Source organism: Podarcis muralis, chromosome 12, assembly GCF_964188315.1.
Source record: "Podarcis muralis chromosome 12, rPodMur119.hap1.1, whole genome shotgun sequence".
In the NCBI taxonomy this organism is placed as follows: Eukaryota; Metazoa; Chordata; class Lepidosauria; order Squamata; family Lacertidae; genus Podarcis; species Podarcis muralis.
The window spans coordinates 50,046,691-50,062,879 of NC_135666.1; the positions used below are offsets into that span (position 1 = coordinate 50,046,691).

At 41.3% G+C, this 16,189-nt stretch overlaps 1 protein-coding gene across 1 annotated transcript in view; it reads right to left on the bottom strand.

The window, feature by feature from the left end:
• The window catches only part of KIF15 (kinesin family member 15), a 40,992-nt gene that overhangs the window by 21,209 nt on the left and 3,594 nt on the right, over positions 1–16,189 (bottom strand). Inside the window, exons 4-16 of the mRNA XM_077916421.1 lie at positions 14,663–14,739; positions 14,218–14,255; positions 13,056–13,153; positions 11,689–11,868; positions 10,746–10,955; positions 10,415–10,540; positions 9,516–9,638; positions 7,886–8,009; positions 6,045–6,136; positions 5,525–5,734; positions 2,256–2,433; positions 589–721; positions 106–247 (exon numbers count right to left, since the gene is read on the bottom strand). Of these exons, the coding sequence (XP_077772547.1) occupies positions 106–247; positions 589–721; positions 2,256–2,433; positions 5,525–5,734; positions 6,045–6,136; positions 7,886–8,009; positions 9,516–9,638; positions 10,415–10,540; positions 10,746–10,955; positions 11,689–11,868; positions 13,056–13,153; positions 14,218–14,255; positions 14,663–14,739 (1,731 nt within the window). The remainder of the gene's footprint in view (positions 1–105; positions 248–588; positions 722–2,255; positions 2,434–5,524; positions 5,735–6,044; positions 6,137–7,885; positions 8,010–9,515; positions 9,639–10,414; positions 10,541–10,745; positions 10,956–11,688; positions 11,869–13,055; positions 13,154–14,217; positions 14,256–14,662; positions 14,740–16,189) is intronic.

Consider the following 16,189-nt stretch of genomic DNA (forward strand, 5'->3'; position numbering starts at 1 on the left):
TAATGCATGCACTCCCTAAATGATAATTTTCTTTTTGCACAAAGGTCATTAACATTCCTGATATTTTAAACAGCTAAATTAGCTTTCCTTATCATAGCCTCATACCTTTAAAGTTTCTCTGTGTATTTTATTAAGATGGGAGACTTCCTGGCGTTTGCACGCCTTAGTTGCCTCTAAAATTTTCTCAAGATGCTGGTTTGCCTTCTGCAGAGACAGAAGTTCTGACTCAAGCTCTATCTGTTTTTTCCTGTTAAAGAAATGAATGCATCATAAAATCAAACATGGTTATCTTATTAAAATGACTCTCATTAAGAAAAAAAAATCTCAAAAAAGAAAAACACAGCAAGATTTAAGATGGTGTTTTCTGCTTAGATTGGAGACATCCAAAAAAAAACCTCCTCCCATGGATTTGTTAGATACAAGGCTTGTTGATGCTTTTAACTTCTGTCTCAAGAGGAACCCATACTTTTAGAAATATGGTTTTGGAAATTCTGGTTGGAACCAGAATTTTGCCCTTGATAAACAGCTGTTTATATTTTCAGGGAAGGGTATTTCGTAGAATAATGTTAGGACACAGATTCATCTTACTTTGTTAGCTCTTTAAATTCTTCATGTTCCTGTTTGGAACTTGCCAGTTCACTCTGTGTAGCGAGGAGGCGTTCCTTCAGCTTTTCACTAGAGCTGCTGTCTGTGGACGAGGCAGTAGAACACATCTGCTGACCTGTTTGGGATTTAAAAATTAACGCTTTCTTAGATGTGCAAAAGTGAACACCTTCACCTGTCTGTGCAGCATATTAAAGTTGCAATTATTTTTATTTTTTAATGTTAAAACTTGCATAAGATCAAACATTGTACTCCTTACAGAATGTATTGGATTTTGTTTCTGAATGCATATTGAACAATTGTCACATGTTTTTTTTACATCTATAGCTTTGCTGTCCTGCGCCACTGGCTAATTAAGTCAAAAAGGTGCTCAGCGTGTGCTTTCACTTTGATATGATAGCCTTGGGCCTAGTTCTCAGAAACAGCTGGTAAGTATGCCCAGGTTGTACCACATGGCACTGTAAGGTGGGCTATGCCCACACCTGTACAGACACTCCATTCACATAGATGGATGGGGTATGAATAATAAAATTATTCTCTTTCTTTTTTTGAAACCTTATAATATTTTTATTAAGTAAAAACTTAGGATATTTATATTTTAAGTAATGCTTTTTCGCAGCGGGAAGTTCAAATGAATCAGTTTTGTTCCTGCAAAGAGTTGTGATGACATTCCATCTCCAAAGGAAACACTTCCCAAGATGGAGTTAATAGTGCAGATTTCATCTGTGCAGCCATGTTCTAGGCCAGGCACAGGCAAACTCGGCCCTCCAGATGTTTTGGGACTACAGCTCCCATCACCCCTAGCTAACAGGACCAGTGGTCAGGGACGATGGGATTTGTAGTCCCAAAACATCTGGAGGGCAGAGTTTGCCTATGCCTGTTGTAGGCCATATTATGTCAGACACCGGGTTATGCAACTGCATAGCTCAGCTGGTCAGAGCGTGGTGCTAGTAACACCAAGGTTGCAGGTTCGATCCCTGTATTGGGGCAGCTTCCTATTCCTGCATTGCAGGGGGTTGGTCTAAATGATTCTCAGGTTCCCTTCTAACTCTACAGTTCTATATTTCAGGCAGCCGTTTCTAACTTTCCTTCATTGTATGCATAAAATTTTATTCTATCAGCAACTTGTTGTTGTTTAGTCGTTTAGTCGTGTCCGACTCTTCGTGACCCCATGGACCAGAGCACGCCAGGCACCTCTGTCCTCCACTACTTCCTGCAGTTTGGTCAAACTCATGCTGGTAACCTCGAAAACACTATCCAACCATCAGCAACTAGCTCCTATTAATTCACAAGATCTTAAACATGATGCCAGACAGACAATTGCCTTTTAAAATATGCAGAAAGCATTGCAGAGGGAGATCAGCCCGACTGCAGTATGTTCATTTGAAGCAGTCTGTCTTGACAGGAACTGCCGCCATAGTTACTAATCACAATGTTTATCAGTATATGACTCATTCAGCCTCGTAACGTCCTCCAAAGGAACAGACATAAAATCCATCAAACCTGGAAACAAAATGCCAGTGAATTTATTGGGCACTGCTTTGGAGGAGAAAAATGTTAAAACAGCATTGCTTTAAGTATGAGATCAGAGTAGAGAACCTTTAAAAAAATATAACTTCATATATGAAAAATGTATTTCAGCTTTTTCATACCTCTTTTATTGCTTTCTCTACCTGAAGCTTCTAAAAATATTTTTTCCAACTCTGCCATTGCCTGAGCATCAATATCCTGGGCACTTTTCACTGACTGCAGGGAGCGAAGTCGTTTGTTCTCCTCTCGAAGGGCATGGTTCTCCATAGCATATTTTGCAACACGTGGATGCTGTTCCACCTGTACATAACACATATTCTGTTAATTCATGATATAAACAAACCTCAAAACCCGAACAGGTATGTTGCTATATTAGTACAGGAAGTTTTATTTTTTAAAAATCCTGATTACTTTTCTTAGGCTCTCTTTAAAAAGTTTCCTAGCACACAAAAGGGAATGAACATCAAAACTACATACAGTGGAACCTTGGTTGTCAAACGTAATCTGTTCCGGAAGACCGCTCGACTTCTGAAACGTTTGACAACCGAGGCGCAGTGGGTGGTCGGAGAATTCAATTGAAAAAACAGAGAAATGTGCCTTGGAAGCTGTTGGACTTCCGAGGCGTGTTTGAAAATGGAAGCAATTACATCTGGGTTTTCGGTGTTCGGCTTCCGAGACACTTGAAAACCAAGGTTCCACTGTATTTACACATATCTGCTTTAAATAGTGATGCTGTTCCTTGCACATTTTTACACTATGGCCCACATGACATTTCTGAAAGGCTTGTGTCCTATTTGATCCTATTATAATTATTAATTTCATTTCTATACCACTTTATATGTAAAAGAAAAAGGATCTCAAAGGGGTTTACAACCCACATTAAAGCATCAAACAAAACAATCGACAACAAAATATTACAGAAGAAAGTCAAATACAGGGTGAGTCCTTTAAAAGAGGCTCCGTGGATACAGAGTACACATGTTCCATGGGGCCTCTTTTAAAAGACTCGCCCTGTATAAAGTGTATATCCAAAACAACATACGTAACAGGAAACTAAAATATTGTCTTTAAGGATTACGAAATAAAACACCACAAAGGAGGCCAACTACAGAACGCATATTGAATGCAGCAAAGTTAACAAAACAAAACAATCTTGAAACACTTCAAAAGAAAACATTACTAAAGGAAGTCAAATATAAAATGCACAAGAACATCCTTCTTTGGAACATTCTGCTTTGAACATACTTGGTTAAGTACAGTGGTGCCTCGCAAGACGAAATTAATTCGTTCCGCAAGTTTTTTCTTCTTGCGAGTTTTTCGTCTTGCGATGCACGGTTTCCCATAGGAATGCATTGAAAATCAATTAATGCGTTCCTATGGAAACCGACTTCAGACCAGGTCCAGGGACAATCTGTCCCCCGACCTCTTCTGAAGGCTGGGGGGGGGGGCGAAAATCTTTGCTCCCCCCCCACGGCAGCATTTTAAAATCGCCCCGGACAGCGGAGGACTTCTCCGCTGTCCGGGTCGATTTAAAAGCCCTCCCGGGAAGGCAGCCAGGGGGGACAAAGATTTTCGCCCCCCGCCAGCCTTCAGAAGAGGTCCAGGACCTCTTCTGAAGGCTGGCGGGGGGCGAAAATCTTTGTCCCCCCTGCCTGCCTGCCTTTAAAAGCCCTCCCGGGAGAGCGGAGAATGGCAGCGCGTTTCTCCGCTCCCCCAGGAGGGCTTTTAAAGGCAGGCAGGCAGGCAGGCAGGCAGGCAGGCAGGCAGGGGGGACAAAGATTTTCGCCCCCCGCCAGCCTTCCCCTCTTTTGAAGCAAGGGGCGGCAACGGGGAGAAGATCGCTTCTCCGCGTTGCCGCCCCTTGCTTCAAAAGGGGTCCGGGGGGGATAGAGAGGAAGGCACGCGCCTTTCCCTCTGTCGCCTCTTTTGAAGCAAGGGGCGGCAACGGGGAGAAGATCGCTTCTCCCCTTTGCCGCCCCTTGCTTCAAAAGGGGTCCGGGGGGAGAGAGGAAGGCGCGCGCCTTTCCCTCTGTCCCCTCTTTTGAAGCAAGCGGCGGCGGGAAGAAGATCGCTTCTCCGCGTTGCCGCCCCTTGCTTCAAAAGAGGTCCGGGGAGAAAGGGGAAGACGCCAGCATTTTAAAAAACCTCGGGACAAAGGAGAAGTCCCCCGCTGTCCCGGGGTTTTTTTAAATGCTGCTGGGCGGCAGCGCTGCCGCCCGGCAGCATTTTAAAATCGCCCCGGACAGCGGAGAAGTCCTCCGCTGTCCCGGGGTTTTTAAAAAACCTCTCCGCCCCCCGCCAGGCTTCAGAGCAGCCTTCCGAAGCCTGGCGGCGGGAGGAGGTCCGAGGACAGTGGGCAAGACGCCCTGTCCCGGAGATTTCCCTATGGGCTTTCGTCTTGCGAAGGAAGCCCATAGGGAAATTCGTTTTGCGAAGCGTCTCCAAAACGGAAAAACCTTTCGTCTAGCGGGTTTTCCGTCTTGCGAGGCGTTCGTCTTGCGGGGTACCACTGTAGTTCAGATTAGCTTGGATGAAATTGTTTGCTGCATCCAACTGAAGTCAATACATATGTTAATAAAAATAGAAGCTGGTTTTCAATATGTGTTTTCAGAATTATATAGATTATAAATTATAAAATCAGTTCAACAACCACAAAAAGAAATGCAAAACCTTCAAAATCAATTAAGATCCATGAGTTACGGAAGAGTGCTGAAATCAGCTTAAAAGTTTTTCATCCAAGTTTAATACCAGGGATAGCGTAAAAGTGTCTCTCTTTTTGGTTCAGCTGTGTACATTGGCCAAAAAACCTACTTACAATTTGTGTGTAGCTAAGGGCTACTAACCACAACAGCTAGGGACGCGGGTGGCGCTGTGGGTTAAACCACAGAGCCTAGGACTTGCCGATCAGAAGGTCGGCGGTTCGAATCCCCATGACAGGGTGAGCTCCCGTTGTTTGGTCCCTGCTCCTGCCAACCTAGCAATTCAAAAGCACATCAAAGTGAAAGTAGATAAATAGGTACCGCTGCGGCAGGAAGGTAAACGGCGTTTCCGTGCACTGCTCTGGTTCACCAGAAGCGGCTTAGTCATGCTGGCCACATGACCCGGAAGCAGTACGCCAGCTCCCTTGGCCAATAAAGCGAGATGAGCGCCGCAACTCCAGTCGGTCACGACTGGACCTAATGGTCAGGGGTTCCTTTACCTTTACCCACAACAGCTAACCTCCATGTTTAGAGAAGTATACTTCTCAATAACAGCTGTAGGAAGACAAGAACAGAAGAGGACTGTTGCTCAATTAATGTGCTTTCTGGGGGCATCTGGCTTGCCAGAGAATGCCGGAGTAGATAGATGTTTGGCCTGATCCGGGTAATACATTAAACAAAAATACAGCTACCTGTTCTCTGAGAATCTTCAGCTCCTCCTTCAGTTCCCCGAAGAGCTTCTCTTGTTCACCGGGCAAAAAGCTGCCTTGAGCCTCTTTATGTAGTTTTTCCAGGCGAGTTATATGATCCTCTCTGAATTTAACTATCATTTTATTGGACTGAATGAACTTCTCCTTTTTGACACAGAGATCTTCTAGTTGGGCAACTTTTTCTAACAGCATCTAGAAAATAAAGGCAGCCGATTAAGCAGGAAGCAATAGCATCATGACACATACATAACGAAAAGTATACTTGTCCAACCCTCTCTTAGATGTGATCAACAGAAATCATTAAATGAAGGAACAAACTTATGTTAATATGCTATTCACACACTCTCAACATTTGTGTTCAACTGATTTGGGGTGTATGTGGGGAGCCATATAAATAAATTAGTTCAGCTTTTAAGAAAGGGATAAATTATTGTTCCAGGGCAAAGATATTTTTGTTAATTGGACCTTTCCTAACACTGTACCATAGTATTCCTATTCTTACCTTTCTTTCACTTTCAGCTTTTTCCAATAACAGCATTGCTTCAAGAAAATGGTTCAGATAATCTGCATTTCCTACATCACGTGTGAGGGTAGCTTAGAGAGAATGTAGAACAAAATACATTAAGTTACACTTCCCTAGATTTATTTGTCTATTTTGTGTGTCAACTGAGATATTTAGTGCTGATTTTTAATATGTTATAGCTGAAATACACATTATCGTTTTATTATTATGGCTAAACTTTCTTATCTAAAACTGCATTTAAAGGAGATTCAGGATAAAGAGGTTTGGGATTTTTATAAATGTTTAAATACAAAAGCTTGTTGAACATTTCAGTTAAGCATAACTGAAATACAACAGAATGCTAAATGTGTTTACTAAGAAGTCAGTTCCAAAGGATTCAGTTTGATTCTGTGCAGAATTTGGGATCCTTGTGTTTGCACAGAATTGGCCATTAAAGCAACAATCATACCCACATTTAGTTGAGGATAAGTTTCACAAACATTGTTGCTTGGTTCAATATCATGGTTATAATTCCAACCATGTCTACCTTCTGGTACATGCCACTGAATTCAATAGGCCTTACTTCCAGGTGGAGAATTGCGGCCTATGTTCGTTACTTATTAACTACAGAAATGAATGGGAATTGCGAATGTAATTTAGTCCCAAAGATTTGGATCCAGACTAACTTTCAAGGTGACATGCACAGATCAGACTGTTACTCCCTAGCAAATATGCAGAGGATTTCACTGTAAGCGCCTGCATTGTCTGAGCTGTAGTGATAGATATCTACAGTTTACACACATTAAAGGTAAAGTGACCCCTGACCATTAGGTCCAGTCGCGGACAACTCTGGGGTTGCGGCGCTCATCTCACTTTATTGGCTGAGGGAGCCGGCGTACAGCTTCTGGGTCATGTGGCCAGCATGACTAAGCTGCTTCTGGCAAACCAGAGCAGCACACGGAAACGCCGTTTACCTTCCCGCTGGAGCGGTACCTATTTATCTACTTGCACTTGACGTGCTTCCAAACTGCTAGGTTGGCAGGAGCAGGGACCGAGCAAATATACAGAGGATTTCACTGTAAGCTTCTGCATTGTCTGAGCTGTAGTGATAGATATCTATAGTTTACACACATTAATTCTGTGTTAATAACCATAGTGAAAACAAAATGTTAGCTATTAAAGGATTCTACCAAATCATGATCTGAAAATGGGACTTGCAATAGCATGTTGTGCTATTGAATGTTCCTGTTCAGAATTCTAGTCAACTAGCCATATCCTCTTCTAGTACACCATTCTATCCACCTCATTTCCCCCTCTTCCTCCAACACCAGCCAGAATTCTGTCTACTGAGCACAGATCCAGGTTCATTTATTCATGATGCTCACTGGGTGACTGTGTGCAAGTTACTTGCCGCACGGGGTTATTATGAGGATAATATGGGAGCTCAGGAAGAGAGAGACTTTGAAAACCACCCTCAGCAATTTGGAAGAAAGGTTTGGTAAGAATATAAATACACTCAGTCCTCAATGGACTATTTTGGTTTCCCCCACTAAAGATTTATTTATACTTCTGCAAACTTTGGTTCTTTGAAGCTTGCTGATACCTCCGCTCTTGTGTGTGTGGAAGGTGCCATTTTGGAATACAGAGAAGCAGTTTTCTATTACGACATTCTGTTTCTGCGATATATTGGGAGCATGAATTAAGTTTGATCCTGTACAAAAGTCATGTTTTATTTTTTAAAACTTTGAGGGGTTTTTTTAAAATGAAAAACAAATGGAGTGCTTAAACAAATCATCCTGAAACACCAGTTTTAAGGGGGGGGAAAGGGGATAGGGCTTTACCTGTAGGTAGAGAAGCATCTTGCAGAGACTGCCCTGAATTAAGCAGAGCAAGCTGCTCTTTCAGTTTCTTCACTTCAGACTGCAACTGCTTCACGTTTCCTTGGGTGTCTTCATTTATCACAGCCTTAAATAGAAAATTTAAAATATTGAAACGCACACGCCTGATGATCGGATAATTGAAATCCTACTGACAAAGCCAACTAGAATTCATTGTTCTCACTTTCAAACCTAATAGGTTAAAAAGAAAATAATATTGAAAATGAAGACTATATTATACTAGCATGGCAACATATATTCTATGCATTTACAAAAGCAGGTGTAGAATTTAGCCTTCCCCTGATCTCAGCTCTTTTAGAAAAGCATGTTCTTAATGCAAGGCTTCACGTGAGGAGTGAAAAATGTATAGGTTTGCTTTGTGAAGGCGCAGAAACGAGTTTAGGGAGTCTTTTTCTGTTTTCCTACATGCTGCCCCTACTCATGACTAATACTACTGACTCCCCCCCCCCCCATTTCTCGCTACCTGTTGGTGTTTTGCAACTTTCTGACCTGTTGCAGGAGCTTAGCCAGACCTTAGCAGAGTATACGCAGAGTTCACGAAAGCAATCGGTTGCAGGCAGGATGGACAAAGAAGGAACCAGTAACTTGTTACTTATAGGTGTTTATTATATACAGTGGGCTTCAAGTTACAACCCAGGAAGGCTTTGAAAGTTGATGTTGGCAGAAGCAATAGTACACATATGCACATTTATAAATTTGTGAATCGTGTTTGCGTAAGATACACATAACTCTGTCTATCAGTTTTGATTGGGAGTTCTTAATAGATGCACACTGTAAAGGTTTAGCACAGAGAGTTGTTATAGGCCAGGAAGCTTGAGTGTCTTGGTTGTGAGAACTGCAAGAAGGGAACTTCAGACTGTTTCTTCATTTTTACGCAAGTTCCACAATGTCTGATACTGTTTTAAAAGTGCAAAGTGAATAGAAAACTTCTATCTCATGTAATTATCATTGAATTGTATGTTGCACAGCTAAAAATGTGAAACATACCTCATGTATTCTAGAAAGGAATGCAACCCATTTCCTAATACAGTGGTACCTCAGGTTGCATACGTTTCAGGTTACATACACTTCAGGTTACACACTCCGTTAACCCAGAAATAGTGCTTCAGGTTAAGAACTTTGCTTCAGGATAAGAACAGAAATTGGGCTCTGCCGGCGCGGCGGCAGCAGGAGGCCCCATTACCTAAAGTGGTGCTTCAGGTTTAGAACAGTTTCAGGTTAAGAACGGACCTCCAGAACGAATTAAGTACTTAACCCGAGGTAGCACTGTACAGCAAATGATAGAATTTTCAGTAATTTGAAGGAGACAAGGTATTTGTTAAATGTCTGCAACTGCAGTCTCTCCCTCTCGGTCTATTCAGTTTCACGATTAGAATATTAAGACTTAGCAAGAACATAGTATTATAAGAGTTGAAATAGATGAGAAATACTCATAATATTTATTTTGATTTAGCAAACTTTTTTTCTGCCAAAGAACCCTTTCAGACAAAGAAATTGCTTACAACTATGTACATTTGTGAAGAAAAATAAGGTGACTGAATAGCCAATGTAATATTCTGTCCCAATTAAATACCTTATTTTTTATCAGTTTGGCTCTCTGAGCAAAATTAAGGGTGGACAAGGTTTCACCAAAACATCTGGAACCTGGATTAATGTTTGCTATGATGCAAGTTTTGGCATTACCTCCAAGAGAATCCTGTTTGAAGACATAAAAATTACTTTGAGATACAGCACTTTTTAAAGCACATAGTTTAACTAATTCTAGTGTTTAGAGAAACACAAACTATTTCCTCTTCTACTAACCCTTGTTTTGGGGAGGATAACGCCCTCCTCGTAAGATCACTGTTTTAGGTGACTGTGTTGCTTCAGGACTTAACATTCTGATGGGGCACTTTCAATAGAACAGTGTGACAGGATGCTCTAAAGCAAGATTAATATCACCACATACATATGTATCGCCACTATGTTTGGTTTATGATGATACTGTATGTTAGTGCAAGCAGCCTGAATACTTATGTAACCAGGTAAAGAAACCACAAAGGGGCTAGTTTAGCAGTATATCCAAACCTGGAATCATGGCTCGTTTCGCCATAACAAACCACAATTGCTAGCCCACTTTAGACAAAAGCTTGTTGATGGATTATCACGTGATTTATTATGATCAAACAATCCATGACCCCAGATTCAGACATAACACTAAAGTAGCCTGTTTGAAATTTGTTTACTAGCTTGTATGAAGGAGGAGCGAGGGAAACACTCTTCGGCTGTGTAAATCTACATGCAGCTTGTGTACAGAATAGCTTAATAAGCAAAACTTTGTGGCTTAGCATTATATGGCCAACAGCAACAGATTGTAGTAATCATTGATTTCCCAGGACAACATACCGCAAGTAAGACATCTGAATAATATAAAAGTCAAAAGCATTTTGTCTTTTGAAAACCAATGTCCTAAAAATTAATGGTATACATTACCCGTAGCAGAAAAGTGAGTCTGGAGTCCCTGTAACAGATGTGCCTCTGTTTTCCATTGCCCACATCAACAAGTGCAGTAATCACTTGGCCCAGACAACTTAATGAACGGTTTATGTTCCCTGCTTCCTAGAACAAACAAGAAAATAAAAGTGAATGCCTTTGTTTTTAGTGGAAAAGAAATCAACAAGTTGGTGTTACTGTGAAGTGTGCTTCTGGTCAGCGGGTAGCGGAGCATGCATTATACAAGCGCATGGACTCTGTCTCCAGGACTTAACCCTTTTCTGCATGCTCCAATTCCCACTGACCCAGAATGCACTGTTTCACCACTAACCTTTAACCTAACTCCTTCTGTGTGAGTATCTTTTTGTCTCTCTGATCCAGCCAAATCTACCAAATTCAGCAGAGATGATCGAATATTCATAACGTCATTGGTTTTCTCCATTGATTCGACCGTGATAGTAAAAACAGCATGAGACCTTGAGGACTCTCTGTTCATTGAGGTAGACGCTACGCGACGATTTCTCCAGCCCGTTGTTAACACCTAGTCAGAATAAGATACGAGTAGCATTTACAATATATTATGGAACTGGCTCAACAACTTTATCTTAAGCTATTTTGAAGTCACAACTGGGATTATAGTGCTAATCTTAAATGTGTTAACAAAAGATCCCCTCTATTTCTAATCCTAATCTGCAAGAAGTGTTAGATTAACATCTTACTTGTAGGTAACAATGCATGTTTTACACATCCCTGTTCAAAAGGAACTTAGAACATGGCTTCCCAAGTCTCCCATCCCATTTTTAAAAAATCTTATACTTGTCCTTTTGAATGTAAATTAAAATGAAAAGATGTCATTTGATAATGTTCCTATGTGTATATCGATGTACCCATGAGCCAGGTTGATGATTTCCCCTTCCAGAGACAGTCTTTCACACCTTGTGAAATACTGTTCCAGGTAGTCCCAAGTTGTGGAGTGGATTTTGGTGCAAGAGTGTTTCTGCTGCTGGAAAGGCGAGCGTGAAAAGTTCTCATGCACACTTAATGCCTTCTGCATCCCGGGCACTGGAAGCTGAGCTGCAGGGATGAGTGTTTATTGCAGAACATAAATAGCCCAACATAAGGGAGCTGAAGGGCAAAAGGTACAAAACAAGCATAAGAAGCCCACGTTATTTCTTTGAGTTAAGCTCTTCAAATCATAATACTGCTACTTCAATGAGTGCTGCCTCTATTACAACATGCAAGAATGTCTACCTCTACTTATCAAAACAGCATACTTTATATGCTTCAGCAGCTGAAGTCAACACTTGCTCCACTGCACCAACAACAAATACTCCTTTTGTGATGTGCTCTCTGAGGAAGAGTCCAGCTGAAGCAGAATCCAGCAAGTCAAATAGCTGCTCATTGTAGATTTCAATAAACGAACACTTGCAGAGAAAACTCTTTTCTGCACCAGCCTATAAGAAACATTAACATTTGTGTTACAGAAAATGCTGTTTTAATTTTATCTGGCCTCTAACGTCATTACAAGGTTTTCACAGCAAATATGAAGGCATGCCTTTATTTATCTCTTACAGTTTACAAAAGACACATTTTACCACCCAACTCCTACCTTCACTTTACATATTTGGAGCCTTTATTGTATGAACTTCAAGCCCTTCAAGAAACAGTTTACCCACCTACTTCCCTGCCCCATCACACCACCTTTGGTCCTGTTCATAAGCAGCTGTCCTTCTGCTGTTACCCACTGAACCCATTTCAGCTATTAAAAGCTGGGGCAAACTGACTGGATTGTCCAGCTCTTCTACAGTGGTACCTCGCAAGACGAATGCCTCGCAAGACAAAAAACTCACTAGACGAAAGGGTTTTTTGTTTTTTGAGCTGCTTCGCAAGACGATTTTCCCTATGGGCTTGCTTCGCAAGACGGAAACGTCTTGCAAGTTTGTTTCCTTTTTCTTAACACCGTTAATACAGTTGCAACTTGACTTCGAGGAGCAACTCATAGAACGCGGTGTGGTAGCCTTTTTTGAGGTTTTTGAAGACTTTGGTGATTTTTGAAGCTTTTCCAAAACTTTCCCGACACCGTGCTTCGCAAGACGAAAAAAATCACAAGACGACAAAACTTGCGGAACAAATTAATTTCGTCTTGCGAGGCACCACTGTATTTGCAGCCTGGAAAGAGTAGCACTGTACTACATTTATGCAGCTCTGTATCCTTTTTGCCTTTAAGGGCCAAAAGAGCTTAATCAGTGCAATATTGTAGCAGCTTAGCCCTAGCAATTAATTCTCTGGTTGGAAGAGAACAGTGAGCACAGGCAGTAAGGCACAACACAGTATTCTGAAACAGATAAATTTACGCTTGAAATTGGACAGATGGCTGGGAGGGTCAACTAGGGTAGAAATGAAGTTTACCGTTTCACTTGCACATTGGAAGCCAATTGCTACTCACCATGCGTAAGTAGCAAGCTAGCATAGCTGCTTGCCTGTATGAAATAGTGTGATCCCAAGCTATACAATCATTCCAAACATGCAGGTTATTTCTTCCAAATGAATTAAGGGCACCCAAGAGCTGGATGCCATTGCTACTAATTAAAACGAACCCTCAAGGACTTTTACCACAATCTTCATTAAGAAAAGGATTTACCTTTTCTTTTTCACGTTCAATTAGAAAAAACAGATATTCAAAACTCCGTGGTATTACTCCTCTCAGATTATGAGTAAAGTTATCAGAGTCGGGAGGACCTTGAAAAAAGAAAGAAAGAATTGCTTGGATAGAAATCTAAAAATATCTAGCAGAAATAAGGTGGCTTACATTATTAGTATTTGTAGTATGCAATGTTTCTGAAATAGGAAGGAAGCCTTACTGAATAGATAAAGGCCATGGTTAAGAGCAGGCTTCGTCAAACTCGGCCCTCCAGATGTTTTCGGCCAACAATTCCCATGATCCCTAGCTAGCAGGACCAGTGGTCAGGGATGATGGGAACTGTAGTCTCAAAACATCTGGAGGGCCAAGTATGAGGAAGCCTGGTTAAGAGATACAGTGGTACCTTGGTTCTCAAACTTAATCAGTTCCAGAACTCCGTTCCAAAACCAAGGCACGCTTTCCCATAGAAAGTAATGCAAAATGGATGAATCCGTTCCAGACTTTTAAAAACAACCCTTAAAACAGCAATTTAACATGAATTTTATTATCTAATGAGACCATTGATCCATAAAATGAAAGCAATAAACAATGTTCTGCAGTCACACAATCAATCAGTAAGTAGCTGAACTGGGTTCCACAGTCACAAAAAAAGAGCCGCAAAAATGCAAAATAAATAGCAAAAACAGACAGACCTCTGTGTAAAACTCAAATCAGAAGCATAACACTCAAAACGGAGCACGTTTGGCTTCTGAAAAAGGTTCACAAGCCGCAACACTTACTGCCAGGTTTGCAATGTTTTGGTTCCAAGGCGTCTGAGAACCAAGGTACCACTGTACAATATCCACCCCCCCCCCAAGATGCTGATGCCTGATTAGTCTAACTCTAATCCCTTCCAAGTATCTTTTTCGCCTGTCCCTTTGATGAAGGCTTTGGCTGTCTCTAACAGAGTCAGGAACACTGCAGTTCCTTGGTCTATGTTGTTAGATCATAGACTATGGCAAAATTAATGATATCCTAATATGAAACTAGCCCCAGATTTGGGAAATACTGCGTTAGAAGTTAATATTACACAATGCGAAGGGGTGGGGGAAAGAGGATCCCACACTGCGATCGAAAATGAGATAAACAACTGTAAGCACAAATCAGTATGTGTTGTACTTACCCATCATCGTAAAGGTTTTCCCTGAACCAGTTTGGCCACTAAAGAGAAAAAGAAGCAGCACGCACATTTATTTATATCTCAGTAATCAGAACTTACTCATTTATTCATATATTTGCTAGGGTTAATTCTGTACCACTAAGAGGGTTAAATGCAGAGAGACCAGACTCTGGCAGAGCACATGTGTTGCATGCAGAGATTTCCAGGTTCAACTCCTGGCATATCAAGTTAAACAGGATTGAGTAGCAGGTGATGTGGAAGATGCTGGGCCCCAGACACTAGAAAGCTAATGCCACACATGGATGAATGGACTAGATGAATTTATGCTTTAAATTTTACAGTCCTTAGAATGGTCTGACCCGGTAATGTATTTCTCAAACAGAGCAGTTCATATAATTCAAATCAGATATTTTACTATTTGCATGAAATAAAAAGGTTAAAAGCTTACTATGCAAAAATGGTCCCATTGTAGCCATTCATGCATGATTCTACTATCTTTTTGGCCACACTTGAGAACACTGATTCCTAGGCAGAAAAGATTTAAAAAAATAGTTTTAATATGTTATAATGATAAAAAACAGCTTGACTTCATGGTATTCACAAACATATAACCACACACTGTGCACTATTCATTAAACAATACACATACCCTGACATTAAGGAATACTTTTCATTAAACACAAGCAATTCCACTGATAATAAAGAACCATTATTATGCAGAAAATAATGAAATCAATGAGACTCGCTTCCAAGTAATAGGTTGGAGCCATTATGAGAATATATCTAATGAATATGGCTATTACTAAAAGAGAAATTGTTAACGTTATCATAAATCTTAGCACACAGCAGTCAGCTAGCAATTCTGTTTCCTTACTTTCATCTTCTTCCCTTTCCCCTTTTCTTCTCAACATTCTTAGATTGCAAGCTCACATAAAGGGGCTATATATTATCTATGTATAATTCTTAGCTATTTTAGGCACTTTAAAGCAGTGTTAGAAAATGAAAGCTAGGAGCTAAATGGCACCTTAAACCATAGGTTATGGGTGCAACAACAGAATATCTAGGAACGCTTTTTTATAACAAGAATAGAAAGCTGAAAATGAATGAACGGCAGTCAAACTATTATGTTCGTTTTTCTCATGGTCTAGTTTAGGGGTCGGCAAACCTGGCCTCGGACGATGGGCCACAGAGAGTGGTGCACGCTGCATGGGAGCTCCGTGGGGATGGGCCAATGGAGCGGCTGCTGCTCGTCAACAACGCCGGTGAGCGGGCAGCGACGAGACGTGCTCCTGAGTGTGTGCAGAGTGCGTTCCTACTCCAGGTCCTGAGGCAGCTGTGGGACCAGCTTGCAGGGTATTTATATTTTTCAAAATATAGTCCGGCCTCCCACAAGGTCTGAGGAACAGTGGACTGACTCCCTGATGAAAAGGTTGGCTGACCCCTGGTCTAGTCCTTCCCCAGCCCACCCCTCTAATATTCTTAAAAGGGTCTCTTCTCCAGAGAATAGCTAGAAGTGGGGAGGCAGAACTTACCCCTCAATAAGTGTGTATAGGATTGCAGCCTAAGGTAGGTGGGTAACAATTTTAATAACCTGTGTTATAAAAGGTAAAGGTACCCCTGCCCGTGCGGGCCAGTCTTGACAGACTCTAGGGTTGTGCGCCCATCTCACTTAAGAGGCCAGGGGCCAGCGCTGTCCAGAGACACTTCCGGGTCACGTGGCCAGCGTGACAAAGCTGCATCTGGCAAGCCAGCGCAGCACACAGAAACGCCATGTGTTATAAACCTGTGTTATACCAGCCCCTTAAATAAAAGCACCTATCTGCAATTTCAGTTGTAAAATTTAATGTTAATTAATGTTAAATTTAATGTTAATTAAATTAAATGCTCAATGCAAACTATTTTCTATTACAAATGAGAACATGGCCAAAGAAGTCTCTTTTCTTTCTTTTTTTTAAAAAAATGTTAACCTTTTAGG